Genomic DNA, 27,152 nt, shown 5'->3' with positions numbered 1-27,152 from the left:
CTGCGTTCATGTAGAATATGGCTATTTTAAACCTAAAAGCTTAAATAAACTAACATGAAATAGGAGATGTGTTGACTAACTTGGCATATGAGACTGTCATTTTTAATTTTAAATATTTCTTTTTAGGCTAATGGATACAGCTTCATCAATATTGATCATGGACAAGCAGTATCTTTGCTAAAAACTTTTCAGAATGCAGTAGAACTCATCATTGTGCGAGAAGTTTCTTCATAAATACTGTGGATTAGGGGAAAAGTCAGCAGGATTCATTAAAGGACTTATGGGAAACTGAATATTTTGCCTATTTTTATACATGAAAGGAACTCAAAAAGAATTATCATCAAAATTTGTACAGGAAATACTGAACTTGTGGTTAAAGGGGGAAAAACCACTGTATAGAACGTACAGGAAATAATTTTGGAAATGCATATGGTGAATAAACTTGTTTTTAAGCATTATAGCAATCTAAGGATCATTCCTCCAAGAACAAACCTGTGTTGTTTTTTTGTACAGATGGTAGGTTTATTTTTGGATAATTCATATACATTACTAAACCTTTTGCAAGGCTTTGCGAAGCCTCAGTTGTAGCCAATGGACAGATGGCAGGGCTGTCTGTCCTGTAGCTGTTTATTGCCTTTATTTTTATTCACCAGAAATTAATGGGTTATACTGAAACCACTTCTGTAGATATGGACAGCAGATAATGAAATGTTGGCTTTGCTATGTGCACATTGTATAGATGAATGGGTAGATGGAGGGTGGTGCTGGTTGGGCAGAATAAAGGTCAGGTGCAACAACTATCTGCTATCTAAATCTGGAATCAGGAAGGAATAAAAGTGTTTAGTTCTGGAGTGTACGTCTACCAATAGAAAATGCAATAAAAGCTTATGGTGTTTTTTAGGAAGACTAACTACAAATCTGTGATATCCTACAGGATTTATTCTTAATGTAGTCATTGAATATTCATTTGCCACAAGTGATTCATGTTTGGTTGGGTTTTCTTGCATACGTAGTTTTTTTCAACTGTACTGTGGAAATGTGCCCAGAGGTTTTTCTCTGCTGTGGAAATCCCCGATTTTGTGCAAAAGGTGATACTTCTATCTTTATAAAAAATATTCCATTACAACCTTACAGATTTTAAAAATGAAACTGAAATGGCCAGTTTTTAAGGTTGTTGCCTGTAATATACATTTAAACACACACAAAGTAAATGATGCAGAAGGATTATGAAAGACATCTCAATTTGGTTTGGCCTTTGCATTGCCTTGTTAATCAAAAAGGAAACCATACGCATGGAGCTAGCTAACCAAAGCAAGTTTGTGAAACTTTGAACAGTGATGGAGAATTGCTGTGGTGAGATGGAGAGCAAAGGGAGGGAGGGTGTACTTACAACCCACCAGTTCGTACTGATGGTTGTTAAAGGGCTGTTCCTACAGGTAACATTAAATGTGAACTAGACACTTCAGAGTCATTAAAGGGTTTCTAACTATATTAATGTAATAGTGATTTACCACAGACTGCCTTTGTTCCTTATTACTGTATAAAATATTCAATTATGCTTCTATTAATTTTGTTTACCAGAAACATTAACTTTATTTTTCTCTTTCTGCTTTGTAATTGAATAGAGACTGCATAATCTGCAGTGATAATTAATACACGGTTGTTGTGGACCAGGGAAAAGTGCCATAGAAGACCAATAACTGTTTTTAATTGGGGATAATGGTTAGCCTGTCATTGGAGCAATATTCAGTTACTGCAATTCATTTTCAATTACATGTAAGTTGGTAGTATGAGACAGGTATAAGTTGCTTTTTTCAACGCATGTGTACAAAAGCAAATGCTTTTAATAAAGCTAGCAAAAACACCAGCCTCCTTTAGTTTCAAGACAGTTAGCCGGAAGAGAGAGGAATTATACATAGCTAGTAGTAATAAACAGGCAGTACTTTTTGAATAAGTGAACTCCAATATTATTGCACTTCTTTCAAAGATGTTAACTATTGCTTATCGTACTGTGTATAGTTCTAATAACTTTAATTGAAACCCTTTAACAACTCTTTGTATATTTTTTTTAGTTTATTTTCAGTAATATTTACATAGTAAATGATTTTTTTGATATATTAGCAGAAATGTGCTGTATTTTGATAAAATTCACTTATTTTCTGTGTGCTGTTGATCTTCAAAGAAAAGAATGAGAAACATAGCTATATAATGGCAGGCTTCAGTGTTCCCCTTTTAAGATGTGTTTCGTTGTTTAGTTTCTGGTTTGTTATTGAAAATGCAAAATGTTCACATCACATGTTCATTTCTTTTAATCATGTTATTTTTATCACACCCTGCCTTATAAAGGGAATGCATAGAGACAAGTCCTTGGTCTTCTACATAACCTGTATCTTTGAGAAGGGAAAAGTCCAAAAAGCAGAACTGATTCTTTACTGATCTTGGACTGACTTTGTATACATTTTGCAGTACATTTAAATATATCACTGAGGAATTGTACTGTATTGTATTTTGCTTTAATGGTAACAGAAGTTTTAAATGTTGTTGTGTCACATAATTTTCAGATTTATGTATCACAGGAAAATTCTACCAAAAACTGTTTGGCTGTGGTAGAACTATAGAAGTAGAAGTTTATAGCAAGAAGTTTAGTACTTCTTGTGTAAATGCTTGGCCAAAGCTTGTCTTCAGTAAATTTAGCCAATTAACCATCTAATAAAACATGGATTATGCTGATTTTACTCAGTAAATGTTGGAGTTTTCAGTGGCTTGAAATGTGTTTGTTCCTTCAGTGTCTGTGTGCAAAGGTAAACACATGTCAAACTAGATGATTTTGTAGACAGTGGGAGAAAGATGTCTCCTGAACTCGTCCAGCCAGGATTCAGCAGGAGGAGAGACAGTATCAGCACTCTTCATTTTGAATGCATCTTAAACTACATTTTGAATAGAATAAAATGCATCAGCAGCTGAAGTTACTCAGCATGGCAATGAGTTGATGCAAACTCTGTTAGTTTTTTTTTCTGTTCTTAATAGTTCATTAAAGAATCAGTTCAACTGATGTAATGAAAAGATGAGTTCTCCCACATATTTATTATGTAAATATTTTTTAGTTTCTTTTTTGACTGGAGTTAAAAAAAAATGTGTATATACTTGAAAGCATTCTATGAACACAAACATAGCAATAAGCAACACACAATCAAACCTTTATGATTATTTCGCTTTTGTTTAGAAATATTCCCTTGTCAACAGCTAAGAAATGTTTTTATTGATCAACATTTATTCAACATTCCAAATTTTTGTATATAATTAGACTGTTTCTGAGGTAACACATGGAGAATAGATAATAAACTAATGCTCTTTAAAGCTGTGTGTAATTGACTTATTTAAGTTCTAGGAAATTCTCCATAATACTATTTTATTCTTCTTATTATTTCTGTAGACCTTAGTATGCTATCACTATACATCAGTAAAGTCTTACTTGTGTTTGTATCTCTATGCATCTTAGTGCCTAGAGGTCTGTTGTGGGTGATTTCATTGCAAAAGTAGGTTATTCACAATAACTACTTAGTGAATAACCCAGTCTTGCAATGAAATCAGCTAGGGCAGCCAGTGGCTTCTAAAGAAATGAGTGGTCTTTATCTGATGCAAACCAAGTAGTTTCAATAGCAAAGAGGGTGACTAAATCAAGGACCAATGTTAAAATTTGAAAGTGTTCTGAGTGTGCTCTGAGATGCACAAGGGTTATGTGATAAAGAGTGTGAAGAACTAGGCACAGAATTTCACAGGAGACATAAATGCAGGTTTACATCCAGTTTTTTGGAAACCACCTGACAATGCAGTAACACAAACTGTTTAGTCCTTTTTCCTGTATATGTGGATCTGGCATATCAATATCCTTTACTGCTTGACTTCCTACCTCCTGTACACAGAAAACAGATTCTAACTATAACAGGTTACAGCCCTCATGACCCTGGCGTATTGGGCCCCTCATTATTTAAGGCATTCTGTGTCTGCTTCCCTACTTGGACTTTGGACTTTTTTCCCCCCTTCATTTTTTCATTATGAGCTCTCTTTGTGAAGACTTTTTTGTTGTCTTTTATGCCTTTTATGCATCAGAATTCACATTTATTCTTTCCCATTTGACAGTTATTATTTGTTCGGTATGTGTCATTCCTGTGCCACTGAGACTTTGGTCTTCTGCTTTATTTAATAACTCAACAGTTTACTTTTTCATCAAGCACCTGAGAATTCTGGGTCCAACTTGTGCTCTTCTCACTGGAGGCACTGTTTCAGAGAGGAAGTGTGGTTTTGGTGTGTTACTTCTGTTGCCATGGTTTAAATTCAGTTTTGGAATGTGTCACGAAGATCCTGTTGCAGCACGTATGAGACTACCTCGAAATTGGGGTTCCACTCCACCAAACACTACAACTGCACTGTAAGATTGCCCCTGTCTAAAAGAGTTGTTAGATGAAAAACTGATATAGCCAAAGAAAGAGAAGTGAAAATTTCTACTTGAGACCATACACTGATCAACTGAAGTCAGCAGAAAAAATCTCAGACTCAGTGATTGTCACTCCCTTAGGCAATATGCTACCTGTGGTCTTGCAGCATGGATGAATTCTTGGCTGACGTGTATACAGTTTGACTAGAAATTGATTGTTTTCTATAGCATCTGAATTTCCTTGGCCATTTTTGTATGATTCTGTGACTTCTCACAGTCTGTAATCAGAGCCATATTATATCATGAACAAGGACACTATTTCAGTAAGTTTTCCCTATGACATTATCAGAAAACAAAACAAAAAGATCAAATAGTAGAAGAGACATCTTTCTCAAAATCTTCCTTCATCCAATTTTTGCTACTCAGTTGGGTACAAGCTGATTTTAGAAAACATTCTTTGAGTTACGGTATGAAATCATAGAATCATGTAGGTTAGAAAAGACCTTTGAGATCATCATGTCCAGCCATTAACCCAGGACTGCCAAGTCCATCACTAAACCATGTCCCTAAGTGCCGCATCGATGTGCTTTTTAAATACCCCCAGGGATGATGATTCCACCACCTCCCTGAGCAGCCTGTCATACCTGCTGTTCTGCCATCAAGAATTATCTTTCCCAGAGGCCCACCTGAATAAGTTAATTTAAAACATTTTTTAGTCTCTCAGAGCAGATCACTTGTTCTGAATGGTCTTATATAGAAAATTAAAGAACTACTAGGCCATTCTCTATAGTTTTCATTTTAAAAGACAAATCTGCATCTGCCCTCTGAAAATGAATGTTGGAATGTGTTCCAGCCAGAACAAGTATAGTTTCTGAAGTAAAACTTCACTCTTATTAAGGAAACTAGACTTGTTTTAGAGGATTGTTTTGGGTCAGAGACTTCCTCGTGAACAGCTGATACTGCATGTAAAAAAGCCTATCGTTAGTTACGGGCTTCGGTTCTTTCCTTGGAAAACCGTGAGCCTAAGAACCTATCCTGTAAGATAAAAAAAAGAGAAACCATAATTTGAATAACTGATGTATATAGATAGCTCAATGTGAATAACTTCTGGTTTTATTCCTTTATTGCTCTTTTTTTTTTTTATTTTAGAAATTAAGCTTTCTACACCTATCCGTGCTATTCATTCAGTAGCTGGGGCTTTCAGGTTACTCAGGGGAGATGCACACACAGTTTCTGTATAAATGTATGTTCTGGTAGTGAAAATATTTTTAATTTCTAGACTTGACACATTTTTGAAAGTGATATCTAGAGCTGACATGATTACTTAACTATGTGAATCTTAAGGGTTACTACAGCCCCACTACTCCTTAGTGAGGTGGATCCCATCTCTCCAAGCTGGCATTTGTTCTCAAAGAGGTTCCCGTGGTGACAGAAACCAAATCGCTGTTCCAACCCCAGCTCTGCACCCAATTGTTGGTGCTCAGGCCCAGTTCCCTCCTCCTTGTGCCCTCACTCCTGACAAGCAGGACCGAGGAGGAGAGCACTTGGGACTGCACACCTCTGATTGTCCCCCCAGAGACTGATTGCCCCTGGAGGTATTGCTGGTGCCCACGTGGGAGGATGGCAGGGATTCAGAGGAGCTTTGGCAGTCTCTCCACAGCATCCTGGACCTGGGTTCCCAGCAGGCAGCAAACCTGTGCAGCCGGTGGATGCCCGTGTGCCCTGCCGCGGGGAGCTGCCCACCGCACTGCTTGCTGCTTCCTCCGCGAGGCCTGGTGCTGCACACGGCCAGTCTGTACAGATGCTTTGCTTGAAAGCACCCTCAGGTCCTCCTCAGCTCTCAGGAGGGTGAACCTCAGGTGGAGCAGAAAACTTACACACGGTGTTGGAAGACACCAGCTTCCAGCCATTGCCTTCATCTGATAACACTGCTTGCCATTCTGCTGGTGACGGACTCTGCGCAGGTCTGCACTGCAGTGGGGTCCAGGGCTCTGGAAGCTGTGGGGTCTCTGAGATGCCGTCTACCCAGTGCTGTGCAGCCTGCTGAGCTCTGCACTGCCTCTGTTTGGCAATACAGCTCTCCAACAGCAAGGCACCTCCTGGGGAAGGTGCCGGAGGGGCCCTGGGCACCCCTGTGGAGCTCTGACAGGGGCCTCCCCCTGGCATCAGCTAGAAGGGCGGCAGCATCACTGTCCCAAAGCAGGGCTGCTGCCACGAAGGCTGTGTGCACTCTGGGTCAAGAGCTGCTGACCACCCTTGCCAGAAGCTGCAAGAGCTTCCCCAGGCCTGCAGCCCTGTGGCTGCCTCTGCCATGCACCTGCCATCAGCAGGCACCCTCAGGTTTCTCAGAGGGTTCCCAGGAGTCCCCCTCTTCCACTGTCCAAGGCTTTCTAAGAGCCCCGTTTCAAGCACAGCATCACCCCTTCTTGCAGTCCAGCCCCGCCCCATCACACTCCCCAGTTTCCAGCTCTCTGCCTTCCTGTGTTTGCTTTTCCTGGTACTGTCTGCGAGAACATGACTTGTATTTCTGTACTGCGAGATCTGAAACACTGCTTTGTATTAAGGATAAGAGTTACATGTGGAAAAAGAAGCAGCTGTTCGGCCTAAAGGAAGATAAAGTAGGAAATAAGCATTACAACCTACATGTTTTAGACTACATTAGAAATACTCTGCACAGAGTTTTATGTATTTCAAAAGTAGGTTGCAATTATCCCACTTAAGGGAATAATCTTTTAAGTAGCTATGGATAAACGTTACTGAGCTGTGAAGGATTCACTGAACATGTAGCTTGTAATGGCTGAGTGAGGACATTTTCAGCCACTCACATTTATACGAATACCTGACTAAAAGTTCTAGAGGTGTAATAAGAAGGTGCGACAGAACAAGTATCATGACTGGGCTGACAAGGTTCCCAAGACAGCTGAGAACAGTTCCCCATGAAAGGTCACACTGCTGAAATGCCATAGCTTTTCTGCATGGCCTGAGCTTTTGAGCATCAGGAAACCCACCATCTATTTTTACAGCTGCATAACACAAAGGGGAATGTGGTTCTGCACTGCATGCACTTCATGAGGTATGGTTGGATGTAGCAAATTGCTGAACTCTTTCTGTTTCAACATTGTCCAAATTAATGAGAAAACTGTAAAGAATATTCACTTTTGTTTGTCAGACCTATGAAATTATTGATTTGGACAAACTTCTCAAGGACTCTGTCTTAATAAGAAACCAGCAGCAGATGAACCAGATGCTCTGCAGCGAAATCCACATTCAATTGCTAATGTCGATGATTTGTGAAGGAAACTTTGGAGGAAAAACCCAAACCAACAAAAAGGGGGAAAAGCTTTCCGCTGAATTATAAGTATGCGCTGGCAAAATACATGATTTGGAAGTATTGTGCCAAGGCTCCTAACATCATAATGTTTCAGCATATTTGATTGATTTTTTTCTGCAACAACTTCCACTCATAATAGAATAATCAACAACTGGTTTTGAATATGGAGAAGGTATTTTTGCTAGAATATTTCTGTCAGAAGTACTTCAGTTCAAAGCCATGGCTCCTCTACCGAGAAAATGAGTTTTACTAATAAATATTGAAATAGATACTAACATCTTGTTAGCTGACTTAATACTAAGTCCTGTGAAAAAATAATGAAAAATTGTCTCATTTGCTAACTGTAATGAGAAATGGCTGATGAGGTTGGAGCTGATGCATACAAGGGTCAGAGATCATGCTGAAAATTTCCAAAGAAATAAAACCCCCAAACAACTTATTTCCTGCTGCTTTTTAATTTAAAAAGCTATGAAAATACACTTACTGATTTGAATAATGGGACTGACTCTCCAGTTAAGTGATATATGGGGTTTTTTTCATTGTAGATTATAATTATTCTATTATAGCAATAACCATGATGTGCTGTCACGAATGAGTGGTTTAGATGAAGTTGCTTAAAGAATCACTATCAAAGGTATGAGCAAAATACTTTTTATAGGAATTTGTGGGAGTGCGACTTCACAAAGTGGTGGCGAGGTTCACTCTATTACTACATAGTTAAATCATGCAGAGGAATAAAATTTAAAATTAAGCTGGGATGATTTACACAAAGCCTAAAGATGTAAAACGGTAAGGTAGACACACACCCCACCCCACACACACCACCCCCCATTGAGCGATGAGGTTGAGTGGACCCTCTTGCTTTCTAAATTCTTAATAGAGCTTAGGTGAGGCTAGATCCAACCTTAGTCTCAGACTTGGTCAACGGGTTCTATCTAAACGACATCTAAGGTTTGTTCAGAGTTCAAGGTTGATCACAGGATTCTAGCAGCACTTAATCATTGCCAATTTATTATTTGAAAAGTGAGTCAAACAAGATTTACTACAATCACAATAGTAAATTATGAATCTGAGATGTGATCAGCTTTCAGCAGCAGTCCCCCAGTATTGCAGGCTTATGAGTTCACGAGCTCTGAGAGGCATCCTACTCAGAGGGAGATGCTGTTTACAGTCTGCTGCAGTCAGAAGAGTTCAAAGTGTCTCGCTTAGAATGCTTCTTTATTGGGTTAGAGATGATTGGCTTTAGTCATCAGTAATTTTCCATACTGCCCCAATCCAGGTTGATAATCAGTGAAATTTTTCAAAATTCCAGTGATGGTGATACCAGTGATGCGCAGTTTAATGTATAACCCTAGTATATATAAAGCCTTAGTATAATTATTAGATTGAGACCAAGAAGTCCTTGTATCAGTATAATTATTAGATTGTGATCAAGAAGACCTGATATTGTATGGACAAGATTTATGATCTAACTTGAAAGGAACATCTAGGATGAAAGGAAAGAACTGATTGAATCTTATGAAAACCTACCAGGTTTTGCCAAAAAAACACTGTGAGAAGACTGAGATGACCAGGTCAAGAAGTATCTAGAAATGGATTTGGGTTGGTGGTCACAAAAGCAGCACTTCGACTCAATTCAGATGAAAGCTACACATGTGCAAAAGAGGAAGGGACTAATGTAAATGAATTCCAGGAAATAATTGAATATGTATGGATTTGGGGGGGGAAATGCATATGTATGATTATACAGAATATAAGGAACATGTATTCAAGGATAAGGGGGGCTTGTTAAGAAGAGATATCCCCCACTCCCCAGCACTGTAATAAAGAATACCTGCTTCATAAACTTCAGAGCAAGTCTTAGAAAGTTTCTTCAACTGATTTTTCAGTAACAACGGTAGTACCATACCACTTGGATTCAGATACTGTTCCCAGACTTGTTATGGTTCAGATAAGGAATGTCCCAAAGCTGTCAGGTGTTGGTTTGGTTCATCTAAGGAATGTTTCTGGTACAGCCAGTGCAGTTTCCCACCTCAGCTGTGCGAGAGTTGCTGGTACTGTCAAGGGATGCTTAGCCACCCAACTCATTACACAGACGCTAAGGCCTAATGGGGATTCCTGATTGTAGAGTGGCCCAGGGGAGATGATGAGATGCACCACCACATGTGCTTTTATTTTCAGACATCTTAGGATACCAAAAAGAATTTTCAGTCTTAGTACTCATTAAACTAATCTCGTTTTGCAATAATGCCTATTTTATGCCACTTTAAAACAAAAGTTATAAATAAAATGTCAATGTTTATTTGCATTGTGTTACACTCCAGTATGTTTTCAAACTTCACAATTTTAAAGATTCTAATCCTTTTACTGCCAGTGGAAGTCTGTATTCTGATGCCATGAAGGAGGCTAGGAACTAGAAGTACTGGCAAAGGGTGACCAGCCCAGACCAAATCGTCTTGTCATGCAGCAGGACACATGGTTAGATTTTTAAGTGTGCAACTTACCATTATTCATATAATTTTCTGTGTTGCAGGTAAGAAGAATTTGGTTGACTGATATGAACAAAGCTGGTATCATTTTTCCAACTTAAGGCAAAAGAATTATACTTAGAAATTCAGCATGTGAGAGCAAATGAAAGCAGTCACTTTGGCTGCAACACCACCTGGACTGTCATCCTTCAAAACAGTATCTCCAAACCAAAAACTCAGTACTGTTCTGATTTTTTCAGTTCTGATACCAAAAAATCAGATATAAACCTCTCTAATACTCATTTTTACAAAGCAGGCATTCTTTATTTTTGGCACTGGATGCACAGGGGATAAGTTCCACCCAACTTGCATGCTGATTTCACTGTTTGTCTGTGGCTGTTCTATACATATTAATGACATTTCTGAGAAAATATTAGCGTACTCATTACAATTCCAAGAACTACTTACCATATCTACACATTTACTATGCATGTGTAGTCTAATGGATTGGGGATCCTCTGGTGGTCATTTGGGCCATCTTCATCCTCTTCTTCATTATCTTCCTCTTCTTCTCAACCTTCTCATGACCTTCTCTTCTTCTGGCTGTGTTTCAGCACTCTTGGCTTATGTCTTGGTTTCAGACTGGTTCTTGTCTACTAGTAGCTAAAGTACACAATGCAGCGTTGTACAGCTCGGCAATGTTGTAGATAGGTTAGCTGCAACATTTACAGTTAAGCACACCGGTAAAATTCCTCTGGTATCAATCCCTCCTTTTCTTTTGATGATTTGTATAAAACAAATTATCATCTCTTTGACAATTACTCTATTTTAAACTACTCAATTATATCTGTACCTCCAACACAATTCTGTAATATAATTACAGCGTTGAGTCACAACACAAGAGAAACAGCAAATTCCCAGTATTAGAATAATTAGGATGAACAAATTCTTTAACCAGGACAAATTAGGTAGCCATGAGATGAGTTTGTTCCAAATATCTTTGAATCCCCAATCAGTGTCATCTTTACTTGTTTCACATAAAATTTTATTTTGTTCCCAAACGTTCTGTAAATTAGTATAAATTCTGCCATTCTGATCCACATACATATAACGACTTGTATTAATAACTGTACAAACACCTCCCTGTGAGGCTAACAATAAATCAAGAGTCATTCAGTTCTGTAGAGCCACCTTTGAGAAACTGGATACTTTGACTTGTAATGCCTGTATTGCATCCATGGTCCTGTCTTCAATATTTTCTATTACCGCTGGTTTATTCACTATTTTCTTCTGTAGTTCACCTAGGTTCTCAACCGCTAACCATGGAAGAAACCATCTAGCAAAGCTATGGAAGGCTGTGGGTTTGTCTGCAATAGCATTTTGGCTTCTTGTCATTCATTTGAAAAAGGTTCTGTCCCAATTATCTTGGGTATATAGTGGATCTACTATTGTGAGATTAGGAACTAAGGCTCCCAGGGTACATGCTCCTTGCCAGTTGAGGGATAATGTTTTATGAGCTGTATCTCCACATAGCCAGTAGCAACCACTTCCTGCTGGGACTGGGAGACCAAAATAATTTGTTCTGTCCACGTGGCTTAATGTAGGTCTCCAAAATTACCTGGTTCTATTACACCCAGGGAAGCTATCTATAAAGGTTTCGTAGTTTCTGTTATTTGTATGATTACCACACTTGTCATCCCCAAATTTTAATTCACTAGCACTTACAGAATCATTGCCTGGTCCGAATAGACAAAGGGCCATCTAGCAACATTGTAACCTGTATTTCCCTATTGTCTTTCTTTTGAAAGTTATTCAGCCACCATGGTTTCTTAGGGTGTCCTTTGCCATATTTTGGATTGTTAATTTGAGGTTCATTGACTGGTATGGGCACCCCTATTAAAAGTAGGTCTTGCCCCCTCCCTGAAGTTGGCAGTTGGGTACTCTAAATCTTAACAGAGCATTCAGTAAGGCCTGAACCCATACATCATTTCAAAGGGGCTTGTTTTAATTTTTCCTCTGGGCTGTACTCTAAATCTTAATAGAGCATTCAGTAAGGCCTGAACCCAATTTAAATCTATTTCTTGACAGATTTTTCCAAGTTGTAGTTGTAGTGTATAATTCATTCTTTCTACCGTTCCACTCGATTGTGGGTGGTATAGGACATGAAGTTCCCAAGTAATTCCTAAAAATTTGGTTACTTGCTCTACAATTTTTGCAGCATGGTGTGGTCCCCTGTCTGATGATAAGCTTTGCGGGTCTCCAAATCAAGGAACAATTTCTTTTAATAATACTTTAACTACTAGCCTAGCTTTACTGGTGCAACTGGGAAAGGCTTCTGGCCACCCAGAAAAGGTATCCACTAAAACCAGTGGATGCCTGTAATTTTCCTTTCAGGGTAGCACAGTAAAATTGATTTACCAGCAGTCCCCGGGAGAATGTCCTTGCCTGGTAACTCCAAATTGAATTCAGTTTTCTGTCTTTGGTTTGTTTCTTTGGCATATTTCACATAGTTTGGTGATTGACATCAAGACGTTCCACACATTTTTACTCAAAACTGATCCTGGTAAATATTTAACTAAATTTTCAGTTCCCCAGTGTGTCTGTAAGTGTTTTCTCCAGGTCAATTCAGTCATTATTGGTTGTGGAAGAACAATTCTATTATCTTCAGTAATGGCCCACCTATTTTCTTTTACTGTGGCCCTTAGGGTCATTGTGGAGATTTTAAGGGAACCAAGACTATCAAGGATGGATTACTTTCTTCTTCTGCAGACAGTGCTGCTAGGTCTGTCTGCTTTCTGATTTCCCCTGTCTATCATGTTGAACATAAATTGTGATTCTTTGTCCCAAAGTAAATTTTTGATCTCTCTGGATAATCAGAACAGTGGCAGTCATGGCTCTCAAACATCCAGGCCAGGCTTTGCTCATGTTGTCCTGTTGTTTAGAAAAATATCCCACAGGCCTCTTGAAGAAGCCCAATCTCTGCATCCATACCCCCATTGCAAAGGCTTTTCTCTCATAAACAAACAAGTCAAAAGGTTTCTCTAGGTCTGGAAGCCCAAGAGCCAGAGTCTTCATGAGGGACTGTTTAGCTGCTTCGAAGGCTGCCCTTTCTTCTGCATTCCACTCCAAATGTGATCCCACTGAGCTGCTCAAGAGTCCATATAAAGGTTTTACTAATAGCCCATAGTCAGTCATCCATAATCAGCACCATTCCGGCATTCCCAGAAACAGTCTCAGTTCATGAGCAGTCTGTGGTTCTGGGAGCTGGCAAACTGCTTCTTTTCACCTGACATTGAGAGCTTGTTGTCCTTGGGAAATACGAAACCCCAGGTACTTCATGATCCACTTTTCAGCCTGGGCTTTGTTTCTTGACACTCAATACCCGGATAGCCTGGCTTGGCCTGGTCTCTCTCCAGCCCAGACCAGGGGAATCACTGCATCCTCCACTTCTGTTAGGATTTCCCCTTTCTCTTTTTTCTCTTTTCCATCCTCCTGTAAAGACAGTACTAGCATACGGACATAGTTACCTTCAGGAATCATCATTTTAACATCTTCACCCTCAAGTTCAACTGTTGCTTGTAAAGGTCTGGGGGCTCCTGGCAAATACAAAACCTGACGAGGTACCCATTGTTTCCCTATTATAGATGATACTGGTTTGAAAAACAAGGCTTCTTCAGCTTTCCCTGTTGCACCAACAATTCCAATACTATTGTTTACTGAATACATTGCCCTGGTATCCACCAAAAACTCAATTATTGCCTGATCTTCCCCCAGCCTATATACTCAGCATGACGTCATATGGTATGGAACATCCCTTTGGCTAGTTCAGGCCAGCTGTCCTGGCTGTGTCCCCTCCCAGTTTCCCGTGCCCCTCCAGCATTCTTGCTGGCAGGGCCCAAGAAACTGAGAAGTCCCTGACTTTATATCATCATCACTGTTCTCACACCAAATCCTAAAATCAATTCTATTCCAGCTGAAACTAGGACAGCATGCCCCCCTTATTCCATACCATCTATGTCGTGCTACACTTTCCAATACAACCTCATTAACCAGCACCACCGTTCCCATCCTTTGATATAACACACAGATGTCATTCCCCTAGTCTGTGGACCACCCCTGTAAAAACATCTATCTACAGATGTCATTTAGTCAATGATTTTGGGCTCCATCTGTGATGGTGGTCAATCAGAAGTGGAGAGGTGGTGCGTTGTATGGGGTTACTGGGCACCAAAGCCAACTCAGGTTGGGTCACTGCTACACTGGCACTGCTTCTGGTAAGGCTTGTCCTCCACTGGTTCACGTGGTTCCTGTCACACTGGTGTTCCAGCCTGTCCAGTCCAGCAGCACAGACACAGCGGCAATGCCCTGGCCATCTGCCAGCACAGGCTTGTCACCATGGCTGTTATCAGAATGTTGCCGGGCACTGCACAGTGAGGTGATAAGCGGTACAGCAAGCAGCTAAAGCAAAAAGCAGCCACTAACGAGCGCTAAGCCTCTGCGGCAAGTGAGCCCCATGGCAAGCACAGAAACCACACAGAAACCTGATGATTAAAGCAAAACAACAATAACAGCTATAAAATTCAAACTAGCACATTCCATTCAAATCTGTCGTTATCTCAAACCCTTTGTGCCCCTCGCTGGGCTACAAAAATGACTGTCATGGTTTAATCCCAGCTGGCGAGTAAGCACCACGCAGCCACTCCTCACTCCCCCTGCGATGGGATGGGGAAAGGACTGGCAAAGAAAAAGTAAGAAAACTCGTGGGTTGAGATAAATACAGTTTATTAGGTAAAGCAAAAGCCACATGTGAAAGCAAAGCAAAACAAGGAATTCACTCACCACTTCCCATGGACAGGCAGGTTCTCGGCCATCCCCAGGGAAGCCGGGCTCCATCACGCATGACGGTTACTCGGGAAGGGAAATGCCATAATGTTGAATCTCCCCCCCTTTCTTTTCTCCCCCTGGTTTTCAATTCTAAACACCTCCATCATATATCACAAGATGAACAACACCTCATTGGAGGTCTCTCGTTCTGACAAATTTTCTCATCCTCTCTAATGACCGCACTAAAGGATCACTGGTGCCAAATTAATTCCACACTCTTTCTGCCACTCAGGATGATTCCGTAAGGTGAAAAACATATTCAGTGTATATTGCCTCGCCCCATTTTCCTTCCCTTCTTAAAAATAACATCAATTATAACAAAGTATCGTAATCTAAAGTTCCATTATTTGTCCACCTGCAGCTGTTTTTTAACTTATAAAGTGGCCACCACTGATTATCATATTTAATCAAGTCCACTCACCAGGCACTATCTCCCAGTGGTCCTGCAGTTGTTCTCCATTGTTGTATGATACACTCCAAAGGGGTTTTCCTTACTATATCATTCTCTACCTTAGACATGTTGGATCCCATTCTATCTTAGACTATTATGTCCAACCCAGATTCACAAATACAGATATCACAAATAACAACACAACAGCCAAGTAACACAAATGCAAGATAAGTAACAGAATGCAGGCACAGACTCAAACCAAGACTGTAATACAAGTACCTGTGTCACTCACCCAAACGCAGGCACCAACTCAAACAGACAACAGTCTAATTCAAGTGCACGTCACAAATGAGAGTCTAATTCAGGTACCAGTGTCACGCAATCACAGGCACAGACTCTACTGAATTCAGAGATGCATCTAAACCACCCCATGAGATGTCTTACGACACCAGGAATGCATCTTGACTTATAGGTAGGACTTCAAATCAAAATTCAAAATCAAAAGAATGCCTTTATCTTACTAGTGAAGTTTTGCTCATGAGACCAGTGGAACCAGGATGGGGGTGTCCCCAGGAAATCCTTACGGTGCCAGCCAGCTGTGCCTTGATCCCATACTTGGTCTGAGCTCAGAAGCAGGATCCCATCCTCACAGCCAATTTGATACTGAAAAATCTCTAATACTCATTTTTGAGTTTCAGAAAGCAGACATTCTTTATTTTTGGTGTCAGATGGGCGGGGGATAAGTTCCATCCAACTTGCATGCTTTTTTCACTGTCTTTATATGGCCGATCTATACATATTAATGACATTTCTGAGAAATTATTAGCATACTCATTACAATTCCAAGAACTACTTATCATATCTACACGCTTACTATGCATATGTGGTCTAATGGGTTGGGGGTCCTCTGGTGGTCATTTGGGCCATCTTCATCCTCTTCATCATCATCTTCCTCTTCTTCTCAACCTTCTCATGACCTTCTCTTCTGGCTCTGTTTCAGCACTCTTGGCTTACGTCTTGGTTTTGGACCGGTTCTTGTCTACTAGTAGCTAAAGTACACAATGCAGCGTTGTACAGCTCAGCAATGTCGTGGATACATATACTGCAACATTTACAATTAAGCATACCGGTAAAATCCCCCCAGCATCCGTTCCAGGTGATACTATCCAGCTGAAGATGATACTCTATGAACTCCAGTTTATCAGATCAATACGTACGATGATGGCAATTCAACTACTGTATGAGAAAAGAAAATTTCACGTCTAATGGGTAGAATGGAGTTGTGTTTGTGCCTCAGAGTCAGGCACTAAAACAGAAAGGTCCATTTCTGCAGTTTCTCCGTTACATGTGAAATTATTTGGCTTTAGAGGAATGAAACTTTTGTGTCCTGAATGTATTCAATCTGCTTGCCCTGCTTCTACAAACTTTGGCAGGAAGGCAGTGGAAATTCTTCCCAGTGAATTAATGAATTTTCTATCCAATGCCTATGAACTATCTTGTTCAGACAGGTATTTTAGAGATTTAAAAACATCTTCCCTTTACGTAGAGCTACATGCTGACTCACAGCGGGATGGACCTCAAAGCATAGAAAAAATATGGGTTTTTTTCTCTAGAAATACCGGGGACCTACCTGAACAGTTCCAGTAGTATGTCCTGCCAGAAAAATAGCAAGTAGCAGGTCTCTTAGCAGACAATTAAATAAATAAATAAATAAGCTGAATTTTACCATTTTGTTTTCCTCCTCCTCCACATACTTATTCATATATACTGATATTAAAAGTATATCATAGATTTTTAGTTTAATATAAACTTACAAAATTGATATGTAAAATTTTATACAGTTTTCTAAAAATCCCTTTTGAAGAAGAAATACTTCCGTAATCCAATGTTGTCTGGAAAACAGATACTAGTTTTCGTAAGTGACTGAAAAAATGCTGCCCTGAAATGACAGCTGGATGCAGAATCTGTTCTCAGATCTCTCTCTTACCGCTTTGGTGCTTTTTCCCAGTCTGTAAATGGTGGTGATAATCTTCCTTTGTTAATATGCACTTGGAGATTCCAAGATAAAAATACTATCTAGACACTACTGGTTGTCAGCTAAGTCCCTCGTCTTATTTCAGAGTAAGTTTAAAAAGAATTGAAATTGAATTAATCCAGAGGGACCTTGACAGGTTGAAAGGTGAACCTCATAAAGTCCAACAAGGCCAAGTGCAAGGTCCTGCATGTGGGTTGGGGCAATCCCCAGTATCAATATAAGCTGGGTGGAGAATGGATCGAGAGTCACTCTAAGGAGAAGGACTTGAGGGTACTAGTGGGTGACAAGCTCGGCATGGCCCAACAATGAGCTCTTGCAACCCAGAAAGCCAGCTGAATCCTGAGCTGCATCAAAAGAAGCATGGCCAGCGCATCGAGGGAGGTGATTCTGCCCCTCTACTCTGCTCTGGTGAGACTCCACCTGAAGTGCTGGGTCCAGCTCTGGAGTCCACAGTGCAGCAAAGACGTGGACTTGTTGGGGTGGGACCAGAGAAGGGCCACAAAAATGATCAGGGGATGGAACACCTCTCTTAGGAGGAATGGCTGAGAGAGTTGGGGTGGTTCGGCACAGAGAAGAGAAGGCTCCAGGAAGACCTTACTGTGGCCTTTCAATACTTAAAGGGGGCTTATAGGAAAGATGGGGACCAGCTTTTTAGTAGGGCCTGTAGTGATAGGACAAGGTGTAATGGTTTAAACTAAAATATGGTAGATTTAGGTTAGTTATAAAGAAGAAATTCTTCGCTATGAGGGTGGTTAGACACTGGAACAGGTTGTTCAGAGAAGTTGTGGATGCCCCATCCCTGGAAGCGTTCAAGAACAGGCTGCTCTGAACAACCTGGTCTAGTGGAAGGTGTCCCTGCCCATGGCAGGGAGGTTGGAACCGGATGACCTTTAATGGTCCCTTCCAATCCAAAGCATTCTATATGATTCTATGAAAGCAGAGAAAAACTATCCCATCTTTGATTTAAGCAATTTTAAGGGGAGAAGGGAAACTTCATTATAAAACACTCATATAGTTGCTAATATGACTCTTACAACTAATACTGCTATGCTAAATACAATAACCCTAACTTTTTTCATGTGCTTGCTATAATACAGATAAAAAGCAGAGGCAGAAATCTCACAGCTGTTTCAGTTTAGCCATGCCAGTTTATACAGACAAATGCCATCCAGAGGCAGGAAGTTTGAAAGGGTTTCAGCTGCTTACATGGACTATGTAGAGTACATCTCTTAATCTCAATAGGTAGGATTTTAAGATTTCTAGATCAAGTTTCATCTGTGTAAAACAACTACTACTAGGGAAATTTTATGCTACAAAAATATTTTTATAATTTTCTGGGTAGGGGTATAAAATCGGTCTCATGCTTTGTGAAAAACAGATCTTGGTAAATGTATTTTACATCATTTTTGAGATTACCGATGTAGTGCATTAGGGATTACTGCATAGAATTAAGTTTGTTTTCTGTAAGATCATCTTAAAAAAACAGTTGTCTTAAAAAAACCCCAAGCAAATTCTACTAAGACATACACAAAAAAGAGAGCAGCTACCTGATAAATCCGAATGGAATGATGATGGAAAAGGGGTGAAACCAATCTCTAGCTTTCGGGAAGAACTGTGGATTTGTCAGAGTTTAAATGAAGTCTATGAAATGCTACAAAGTTAACATTTTCCATTTTGTATTTGAAAGGTAGTTCAAGTTAAACTAAGGTGTGAATCTGAATTGTATTAGATATTTCAAAAATCCTCCTTCCATGTGCAGTTTTATTTCAAAATAAGATGTGCTGAAATAACAGTAGACGTAGGCAAAAAATACACTCTTGCTTTCAGATTTCATGTTAATCACCTACTCTGATGAGAAACAGTTCTCAGAACTGAGATTTTGGCCACATGCAGAACTTGGAAAGCTCCCTGCATGAATTCCTACAAAGAGTAAAATTCCTACCATTATGAGAACCAGAAAAATATCTTGACCTGGAGCACAGATCTGGGCAAAACCTGAGAAAATAAGAGTATTAGCAGCAGTCAGCCTGAACAGGCGGTCTACTGTGAGTAGTAGTAGAAGACTGGCATTTAAAGATTATGCCTTTTGATTAATTCACAAGAGAAAGAATAGTCATGTTGGAAAAGACACATTTGTTTCCTGTTTCCTGCATCACCCATCTATACAAAACATTGGAATTTTGATCGTACAGTAGTGCGCATATTGTAGTTATCATGTATGGAAACAACCTTATGCAGCAAAAGCTATACAAATATACTGGGTTTTAGTGGCATTCTAGTACTGCATGTGAAAGAACATTCAGAAGAAAAATGCTTTATTTCTATTTGGATCTCTTCACCAGATTGACACATGCTTTTTCATCACTCATATACTGAAAAATTAAGTTAAACATAGAAATTCACCATCTTAAATGAATAAAAAGTAGTATACTGAACATAACTTGAATGCTTTGATGAGAACAAAAGGTGCTAATTATGGTTAAATGATGGCAGTATTTTAAACATTTGTACCATTCACTTTTCTCAAAGTCTCATAAAGATGTCAGAAGTTCCCTAAATTCAAACTGCATTATACGATGATTATTTTAATTTTGGACATTTTTTTTCCCTAAAGACTGCTAGGTTTTTTATTTTGAGATCAGTACATAATTGCAGAATTATGAAAGCCTGACTTAAAAAAAAAAGAACAAAGAGTGTGTTGCTTAGCATCTTCCAAATGCATTAATGCATGAGTTGGTATGCAAGTAGCCTACACTGAAACATCTAGTCATTTGACAACCAAACTCAGCTGAGAGATGTCCACTGAAAAGAGTATCACTGGACCATATGGCCATCCTGCCACCACATGGGAGGTTCTTCCCTGAACAATGTACCAATCAGTCATTCTTCATTTAAGACTGTTGAGCAAGTCAGGTGAGTAACAGTTACAACACCACATAAGGAATAACTGGCAACTGAGAAAAATATTCTGACAAGTGAGAAAAGCAGTTTGAGATGCAGACAAATAGTATGACAGGTATAAACCTCTGAGATTAGCTGATTTTGCTGGCAGTGATGTGAATTCATTGAGATTTTCATGTGCCCATAGAAGGTTTCTCAGGCAAAGCTTTTTGTAGACTATCTTAGTTGTAATTAGGTTGGTAATAATATATGTGATATTCTATGTGCTGTTTGGCCAATACAAAGTTGGCCAAAATTCATATGATCTACTGAGCAATTCCAGACATTGTTTGCTACAGCACTTACTGAGAAATTGGCAGCTAGGCTTTCCTGGCAGAAAAGCAGTTTGTTCTTAATTGGATCTTGGTAGAAGTCAAGCATTGTTCCTTTCTATTACAAAGGAATAGAAAAACAAAGACATTTTTCATGCTTGTTCTCCTGTTTGAATTAGTAATGCTAGTCTCACTCTTTAATCACATTCCACCCAATCCTGTCCAGTGTATTTGTAACTGAGCAAAGCATTGCTGGTTCCCTCTCATCATCAGGTTTGGCAATGACAGGAAGAAAGTCTGTTAGGTACTTTCCCTTTGAAGAAGATACATGATTATGGAAACCATCAGTGAAGTAGCTCAAAGGTACTGTAATATACATAAAAAATAATCAAAGAACAACGATTCCACCAACCGTAGACCTGCACTAACTACAGATATTCTGAGCAAGGCAGCAGTGATGTAATGGACATTCAAAGACATCCTGCAGTTACTAAAGAATATCTCCATTATTACAGAAAGGTAACAAAAAGTATTCTTCCAAGCTTTTTACCAATTAAGAATGATTAACTCAGTTCAGGAAAGCACCTTTCATTCTCACAGAATTACTGAGTTCCTGAGGCTGGAAGGGCTCTCTGGAGATCACCCAGTGCAACTCCAACCCACCCAAACAAGGTCAACTACAGCAGGTTACTCAAGCCATGTTTTGAACATAGCCAAGAACAGAGACTCCACAACTTCTCTGGGCAACCAATTCCAGGAGTCAACCGCCCTCACAGTAAAACAAAGGGTGTTTTTTTCTTAGGACTAAATGAAATTTAATGTGTTTCAATTTGTGCCCATTGTCTCTTGTCCTGTCACTGGACACCATTGAGAAGAGTCTGGCTGTCTTGTTTATTCTCTGCCATCTGGTACTTACTCACATTGATAATAAGCCTCCCGAGCTGGGGAGCCCAGCACTGGACACAGCATTCCAGATGTGGCCTCACCAGTGCTGATCAGAGAGGGCAAAGATCACCTTCCTCAACCTGTTGGTGATGCTCTTGCTAGTGCAGCTCAGGGGGCTGTTGGCCGCCTTCTAGCAAGGGCACATTGCTTGTCCATGTTAAACCTGCTAAACAAGATCCCCAGGTCCTCTTCTGCCAGCCAGCTTTCCAGCGCAGTTGGCCTCCAGCACGTACTTGTGCATGGTGTTATTCCTGCCCAGGTGCAGAACTTTGCACTTCCCTTTGCCCAACAGTATGAGATGCCTGTCAGCCCATTTCTCCAGTCTTTTGAGGTCACTCTCTGCATCGCAGCACATACACTCTAAGGTATCAGCCAGTCCTCAGAGTTCTTTATCATCTGCAAACTTGCTGAAGTTGCCCAACATTCCACTGTCCAGGTCACTAATGAAAATATAATGACAATGTAACAGAACTGGACCCAATACTGACCCTGGGGTACTATGGACTCATTGCCAGCTGGATTTTGTGCCACTGATTCCGGCCCTTTCAGCAGGACAGTTCAACCAGCTTCCAATGCACCTGATTGCCCACTCATCTAATCTGTACTTCATCAGTTGGTCTATGAGGATGTTACGGTACACACTCACAAAAGCCACGCTAAAGCCAAGATAAACGCTATTTAGCTGCTCTTTCCCTTGTTCGTGGAGCCATTTCATTGCAGAAGGCCATCAGCTGCTCAGGCATAACTTTCTCTTCACAAATCCACGCCCACAGCTCCTAATCAGCTTCTTGTCCTTAAAATGTTTAAAAACGGCTTCCAGGATGACATGTGCTGTCACTTTCCCGGGGATTGTGATGAGGCTGACTGGCCTGTAGTTTTACAGATGCTCCTTCTGGCCCATCTGGAATCTAGGGGTGATATTCACCTCCTTCAAACACTACAACCTTTCAAAGACAACTAATGATGGTCTCACAGTGGCTAGATTCCTCAACACTCAGGAGCATCCCTTAAGTCCCATGGACTTGTGTGTGTACATTTTGTTTAACCTGATTATCCTCTACCAATCCTTGCTTCAGAATTTCTCACTGGTCTCAGGGGCTTGGGATTTTCAGAGGCAAGTTTTACCACTGCCCAAGGAGTAGCTGAATCTGAAGTTAATTTTTTCTTTTCATAAATTGCTTAAAACTTAGAAATATTTGTTTTTCTATCAGATAGGTGTACCCTGCTTTTACCTTACCTCATTTGATTTCCATTCCCCCACCCCTGGAAGCATAGCAAGCATCACGCTGATGTCCACCTCTGACAAACCACCCACTGTGTACTCTGAAGTTGACTTCTTTTAAGGAAAAATATTTTTCTCCTGATCACCTAATACAGGGTTTACTGTAACTTCCTTCTGAACGGACAGTATTTTGCTGCTGACATTTGCAATTAATATTTCCCAGTAAATGCTTTTCAAACCTTGCAGAAAGATCTGGAAACAGTCTTAGACAAAATGTTAATAGTTGCTTTTGTTTAAAGACTTTATGTAGGTAACATAGAATTTAAGTTTCATGATGTCTGCAAGTGCAATGTATTGCTGTTATTTTTCAGAATCTAAAAAGAAAAGGGAACAATGCAGTTTTAAGGGAGGCTTATTTTCTAAACACAGGAGAAACTCAGCTGATTAATGAAACAGAAAAAGTATGTTGTTGTAAGGGCAAGCAAATGCTCCGTATTCTGAGATTTGTCCTGTACCTCCAAAACCCCCACTTCTTGTTTTCAGAAAGGTTTGCTTATTTGCCCTCACGAACACATATTATTGATGGATGGATAGTTTATCATTTGCCTTCACAGTATCTGAAAACTGCTCACCAGGGGACCCCTATGAATTGCAAAGTTCCATGACTGCCTGATTTCTGGAGCAACTTTGAGAGAAATGAAAATAATTTTGACTACACAATGGGTGCTGATAAATCAGTTATCTTCCAAGTACAGTTTCCATCTTTTTACACATTAAGAATACGGTTTTTTAAGTAGTAATTCTCCTCTTCCAGAAAGGTGTTAACGCATATTTTTGAGAATTTAATGCAATGACTGTAGAGCTGTTCTCCCAAGCACCCAATCAACTCTGGATAACTCTGCAACTGCAAATCTTTCTGAAATCATGGTTAGAGCACCAGGTCTGGAGCTCAGTCAAAATCTCTTGTGTGGACTTTCAGGAGACTGATGTTGAGATACCCAGCTGAGAGAAGCTGAAGGTTTTCTGCACTGCAGCTATGGAATGCCTTGGTCTTTGCTAGTTGATGTGACATCATTGGTCATACAAGCAAGGTAAAGGTACAATGAAAGACTTTATTTACTGAATGTAAGTGCACTGATACAGTTACTGTAAAGTTTAAAAACAGGTGAGCAAAATTGGAACGAACCTCCTACATGTTTTAATCCACTTTGGTCAAAGCTAAATATTTCTTTTGGCCTACAGCAACCTGTAAGATGTTAATGGAGTTCTGTTAAACGTTGATTAGAATGAAGATGATGTTTGGTCACTTGTTCATCAATTCCCTTTTCTGCATGTCTACCCATTCTATTCAACTTTTTTTTTCCCCAATAGCTCTGTTTTTTATTATAGGAGAGGGAGTGGCTCATACATAGTTTTAAATTTTGAACAGTTCAGCTAAAATAGAGTCATTGTTTGCTTCTGGCATTTTAATGGCAGCTAGTGTGAACCAAGGCTTTCAGCATTTTGTGCATTTTGTTGCTATTCTTCTGATATCCAAGTTTATTTTTTTATTTGGATTACTTTCCAAGTGAATTTTGTACTGTTGCAGGGACTGAGAAGTACTCAATTTAAACAGTGTTTTGCTTCTGTTTTGTGTTTGGGAAGCAGACCAGTGTTGGAAGAAGGGTTTGCTGGAGTCAAGAAGACGCTCAATATGAGTTACGCATCTTGCTCAACTTTATTAGTTTCTAACACTACTTGTATAGAACCCATACACATGCATATTCGTAAAGCAGAAATATAATTGGTTAGCAGTCTCTAAACGCGCACGGTTCTCACACCCCTAATTATCATGACTAAAATAAGCATTCCATCCATGTAGCTAATTGTGTTGCTGTGCTGCAGCCTTGTAGTTTGTTAGTCCCTATTTTCCCATACCGGTCCCTATCTTTCTTGGCCCTGCACCTGCTTTGCCAGCAGCTGTAGCTTGTAACAGCCACGGCCTGTTGGCACAACATAATTACTTGGCCTCAGGACTCAAGAATAGCTCAAGGCTGCCTTTCTTGTTAACTTCAGCGCAGCAACTTCAGTACAGTTCTGATTACAGGCCTATTCTAATACCAGGCCTGGATTGTGCAGATCTTCAGAGATTCTAAGGCCATGCTTCTGCAGCCATTCTTCTGCAGACCAGTAGTTCGGAATATCATATGTACTATTAAAGGCTTTACCTGTAGGAGGATATCCCAGTCAGTTGTGACATTACAGAACTTCTGTATTTCAAATTCTAGAGCTCATTTTTCTGGTAACCTCCACTGAGAGATGCAAAAAGAAAGGAGAAGAATATTCAAAGCAGTAACAACTTCTGCATCTCTGCTAACTGTCTTTGGATGAGATGTACTAGTCAAAACACAGGAAAACCTTACGTAATGTTCTTATAAATAGAATAATTTTTCCAGAGTTTAATTTTGCACAATATATAACAAAAGATCTTGAATTCTGCAGTTAAACTTCTCTGAAGTTAGGCTAATTAAAAGCTACCACAATTGCTGAAAGGATTTAAGGTTGATCTTAAATCTTGTACTTTTGGAACATGGATTAAATTTTGAAAAAGAATAAGAGTGCATTGATTATAATTTTGAAATAAGCAGTACCTGAAACACATGCATAGGCATTTTAAATTAATCTCTGACAATTGCTTGGAATACTTAAAATTCTGTAACATATTAAGCATTAATGAAAGAAGCACTATCCAGACTTATCTATGGAGATTCCGTAACAACTGACCTACTTGCTCAGGGAAGTATCACAAATTTGCAATCTTTTTCAGCCCAGATAGCAGATAAGCCAGTCCCTTCTCAGTTCAGATTTGGGGTATGGAAAGACTTAAAAACTGAAATATTAATGTCTGAAACGTTCAATCTTTCAGTGCCAAGATATGGAGTTCTTTACCACCTAAGAAAGACTGCAGTTAGATCCTTAACAGTGATCATCCGCATGCATAGTGCTCAGTCTCGTTTTCTCTGGTCAATTTAAAAAGAACTTGAACTGTAACTCCAGGTACAATCAATTTCATCAGGAGATTCCCAGTCAAGTTATAACAAAACCGTTCACAACTTAGCCTACTATAGTCCCTTTCTGCTATCAAATTTCATAACCAGAATACATGGACATATCGTTTTGTTGAACAATCTGCACATATTTCTGAGAAACAGAATGCACGCATTATTTTGACTCAGGGTGTCCCATGCAAAGAGCTATCACAGATGATTAACTGAAGGAATTGCTGCTTAGGATAAGGCAACTTTGAAGGACAATTACAGGCTGGAAGGCTGGCAACAGAAGACTCTTGCAATCAAGATATTTCTGATGCTTGTTGGACAAGAAGCCAAAGATGTGTCCTTAGGCAAACTACCTCCATTATAACACCAAAATCACACCCTTAACACCCCAGCCCACAAAGAGAGCCTTCCTCAATGAAGACGTGTAGTTAATCAGTAAGACTGCACAACCATTATGTAGATTACCATCCAGTCAATGTTAAGAGGGTTGGAACTTAAATTAATATTCATGCGGTCCATGTACAAATCTGCCTGTGGACACCGCCAAGGCGTGCCAGCCCACCTGGTGCCCACGCCTGCACAGCTTCGTAGCGAAGGCCCTGTCTCCTGCTCTTAACGACTCGGTCTTCGATTCTGCACACTGGGTAACAAACTCATTTTTGAGGCAATTCTTGTTTCAACACAGGGTGCCGTTCCCTAGGGTTTATTCCCTAGGGTAATCAAACTGCTTCTTATTAAACTCGGCTACCAAAAGAGCACTTAAACGGGAAATCTGTTTTTTCTCTTCCGTTTCTGGTGGGCGTGCCGGGATTTGCAAGGCAGAACACACGGCGGACTGCATGCCAAACCAGTCACCGGACCCAGCCTGCCCCGGCACGGGGGGTTGTGCCCGGGCCTTGGCACTCGGGTGTCAGCTGCGACCCCCGCCGCTCAGCTGCGGGAGCGGGAAGCGGGGCTCGAGGGGCGCGCGCGGTGGCGCCCCCCGACCGACCGCCGCCGCCGTCCCCGCGGCGGGGCCTGCCTGCGGCGCCCGGGCCTGCGCCCTGCCCTGCCCCGTCACTACAGGCGGGCACCGGGCCCGCTGCCCCCGCAGGGCTCGCCCCCCCCCCGGCCCGCGGCACCCCCCCCGGCCCCCGGCAGCCCGGCAGGGCGGGCACGCGGCCCTCCACGGCCTGGCCGCGCGCGCGGCCC

General features: G+C 40.5%; 1 protein-coding gene and 1 long non-coding RNA gene across 12 annotated transcripts in view; one reads left to right on the top strand and one right to left on the bottom strand.

The window, feature by feature from the left end:
* The window catches only part of ERBIN (erbb2 interacting protein), a 122,729-nt gene extending 119,372 nt beyond the window's left edge, over nt 1–3,357 (top strand). For all 11 annotated transcript variants that reach the window (XM_056324368.1, XM_056324365.1, XM_056324367.1 and 8 more), the window contains one exon: nt 127–3,357. In XM_056324368.1, the coding sequence (XP_056180343.1) occupies nt 127–234 (108 nt within the window). In that variant the 3' untranslated portion in view covers nt 235–3,357. The remainder of the gene's footprint in view (nt 1–126) is intronic.
* Nucleotides 3,358–6,841: 3,484 nt separating this feature from the next.
* LOC130142448 (uncharacterized) lies at nt 6,842–27,119 on the bottom strand. Its single transcript, XR_008819407.1, has 3 exons — nt 16,384–27,119; nt 15,074–15,142; nt 6,842–13,740 (listed from the first exon to the last, which is right to left on the bottom strand). It is a non-coding gene; the product is annotated as an uncharacterized LOC130142448 (long non-coding RNA).
* Between the last annotated feature and the right edge of the window lie 33 nt (nt 27,120–27,152).

Source organism: Falco biarmicus, chromosome Z (genome assembly GCF_023638135.1).
Source record: "Falco biarmicus isolate bFalBia1 chromosome Z, bFalBia1.pri, whole genome shotgun sequence".
NCBI classification, from domain to species: domain Eukaryota; kingdom Metazoa; phylum Chordata; class Aves; order Falconiformes; family Falconidae; genus Falco; species Falco biarmicus.
This window is presented reverse-complemented; position numbering and strand designations above follow the sequence as displayed.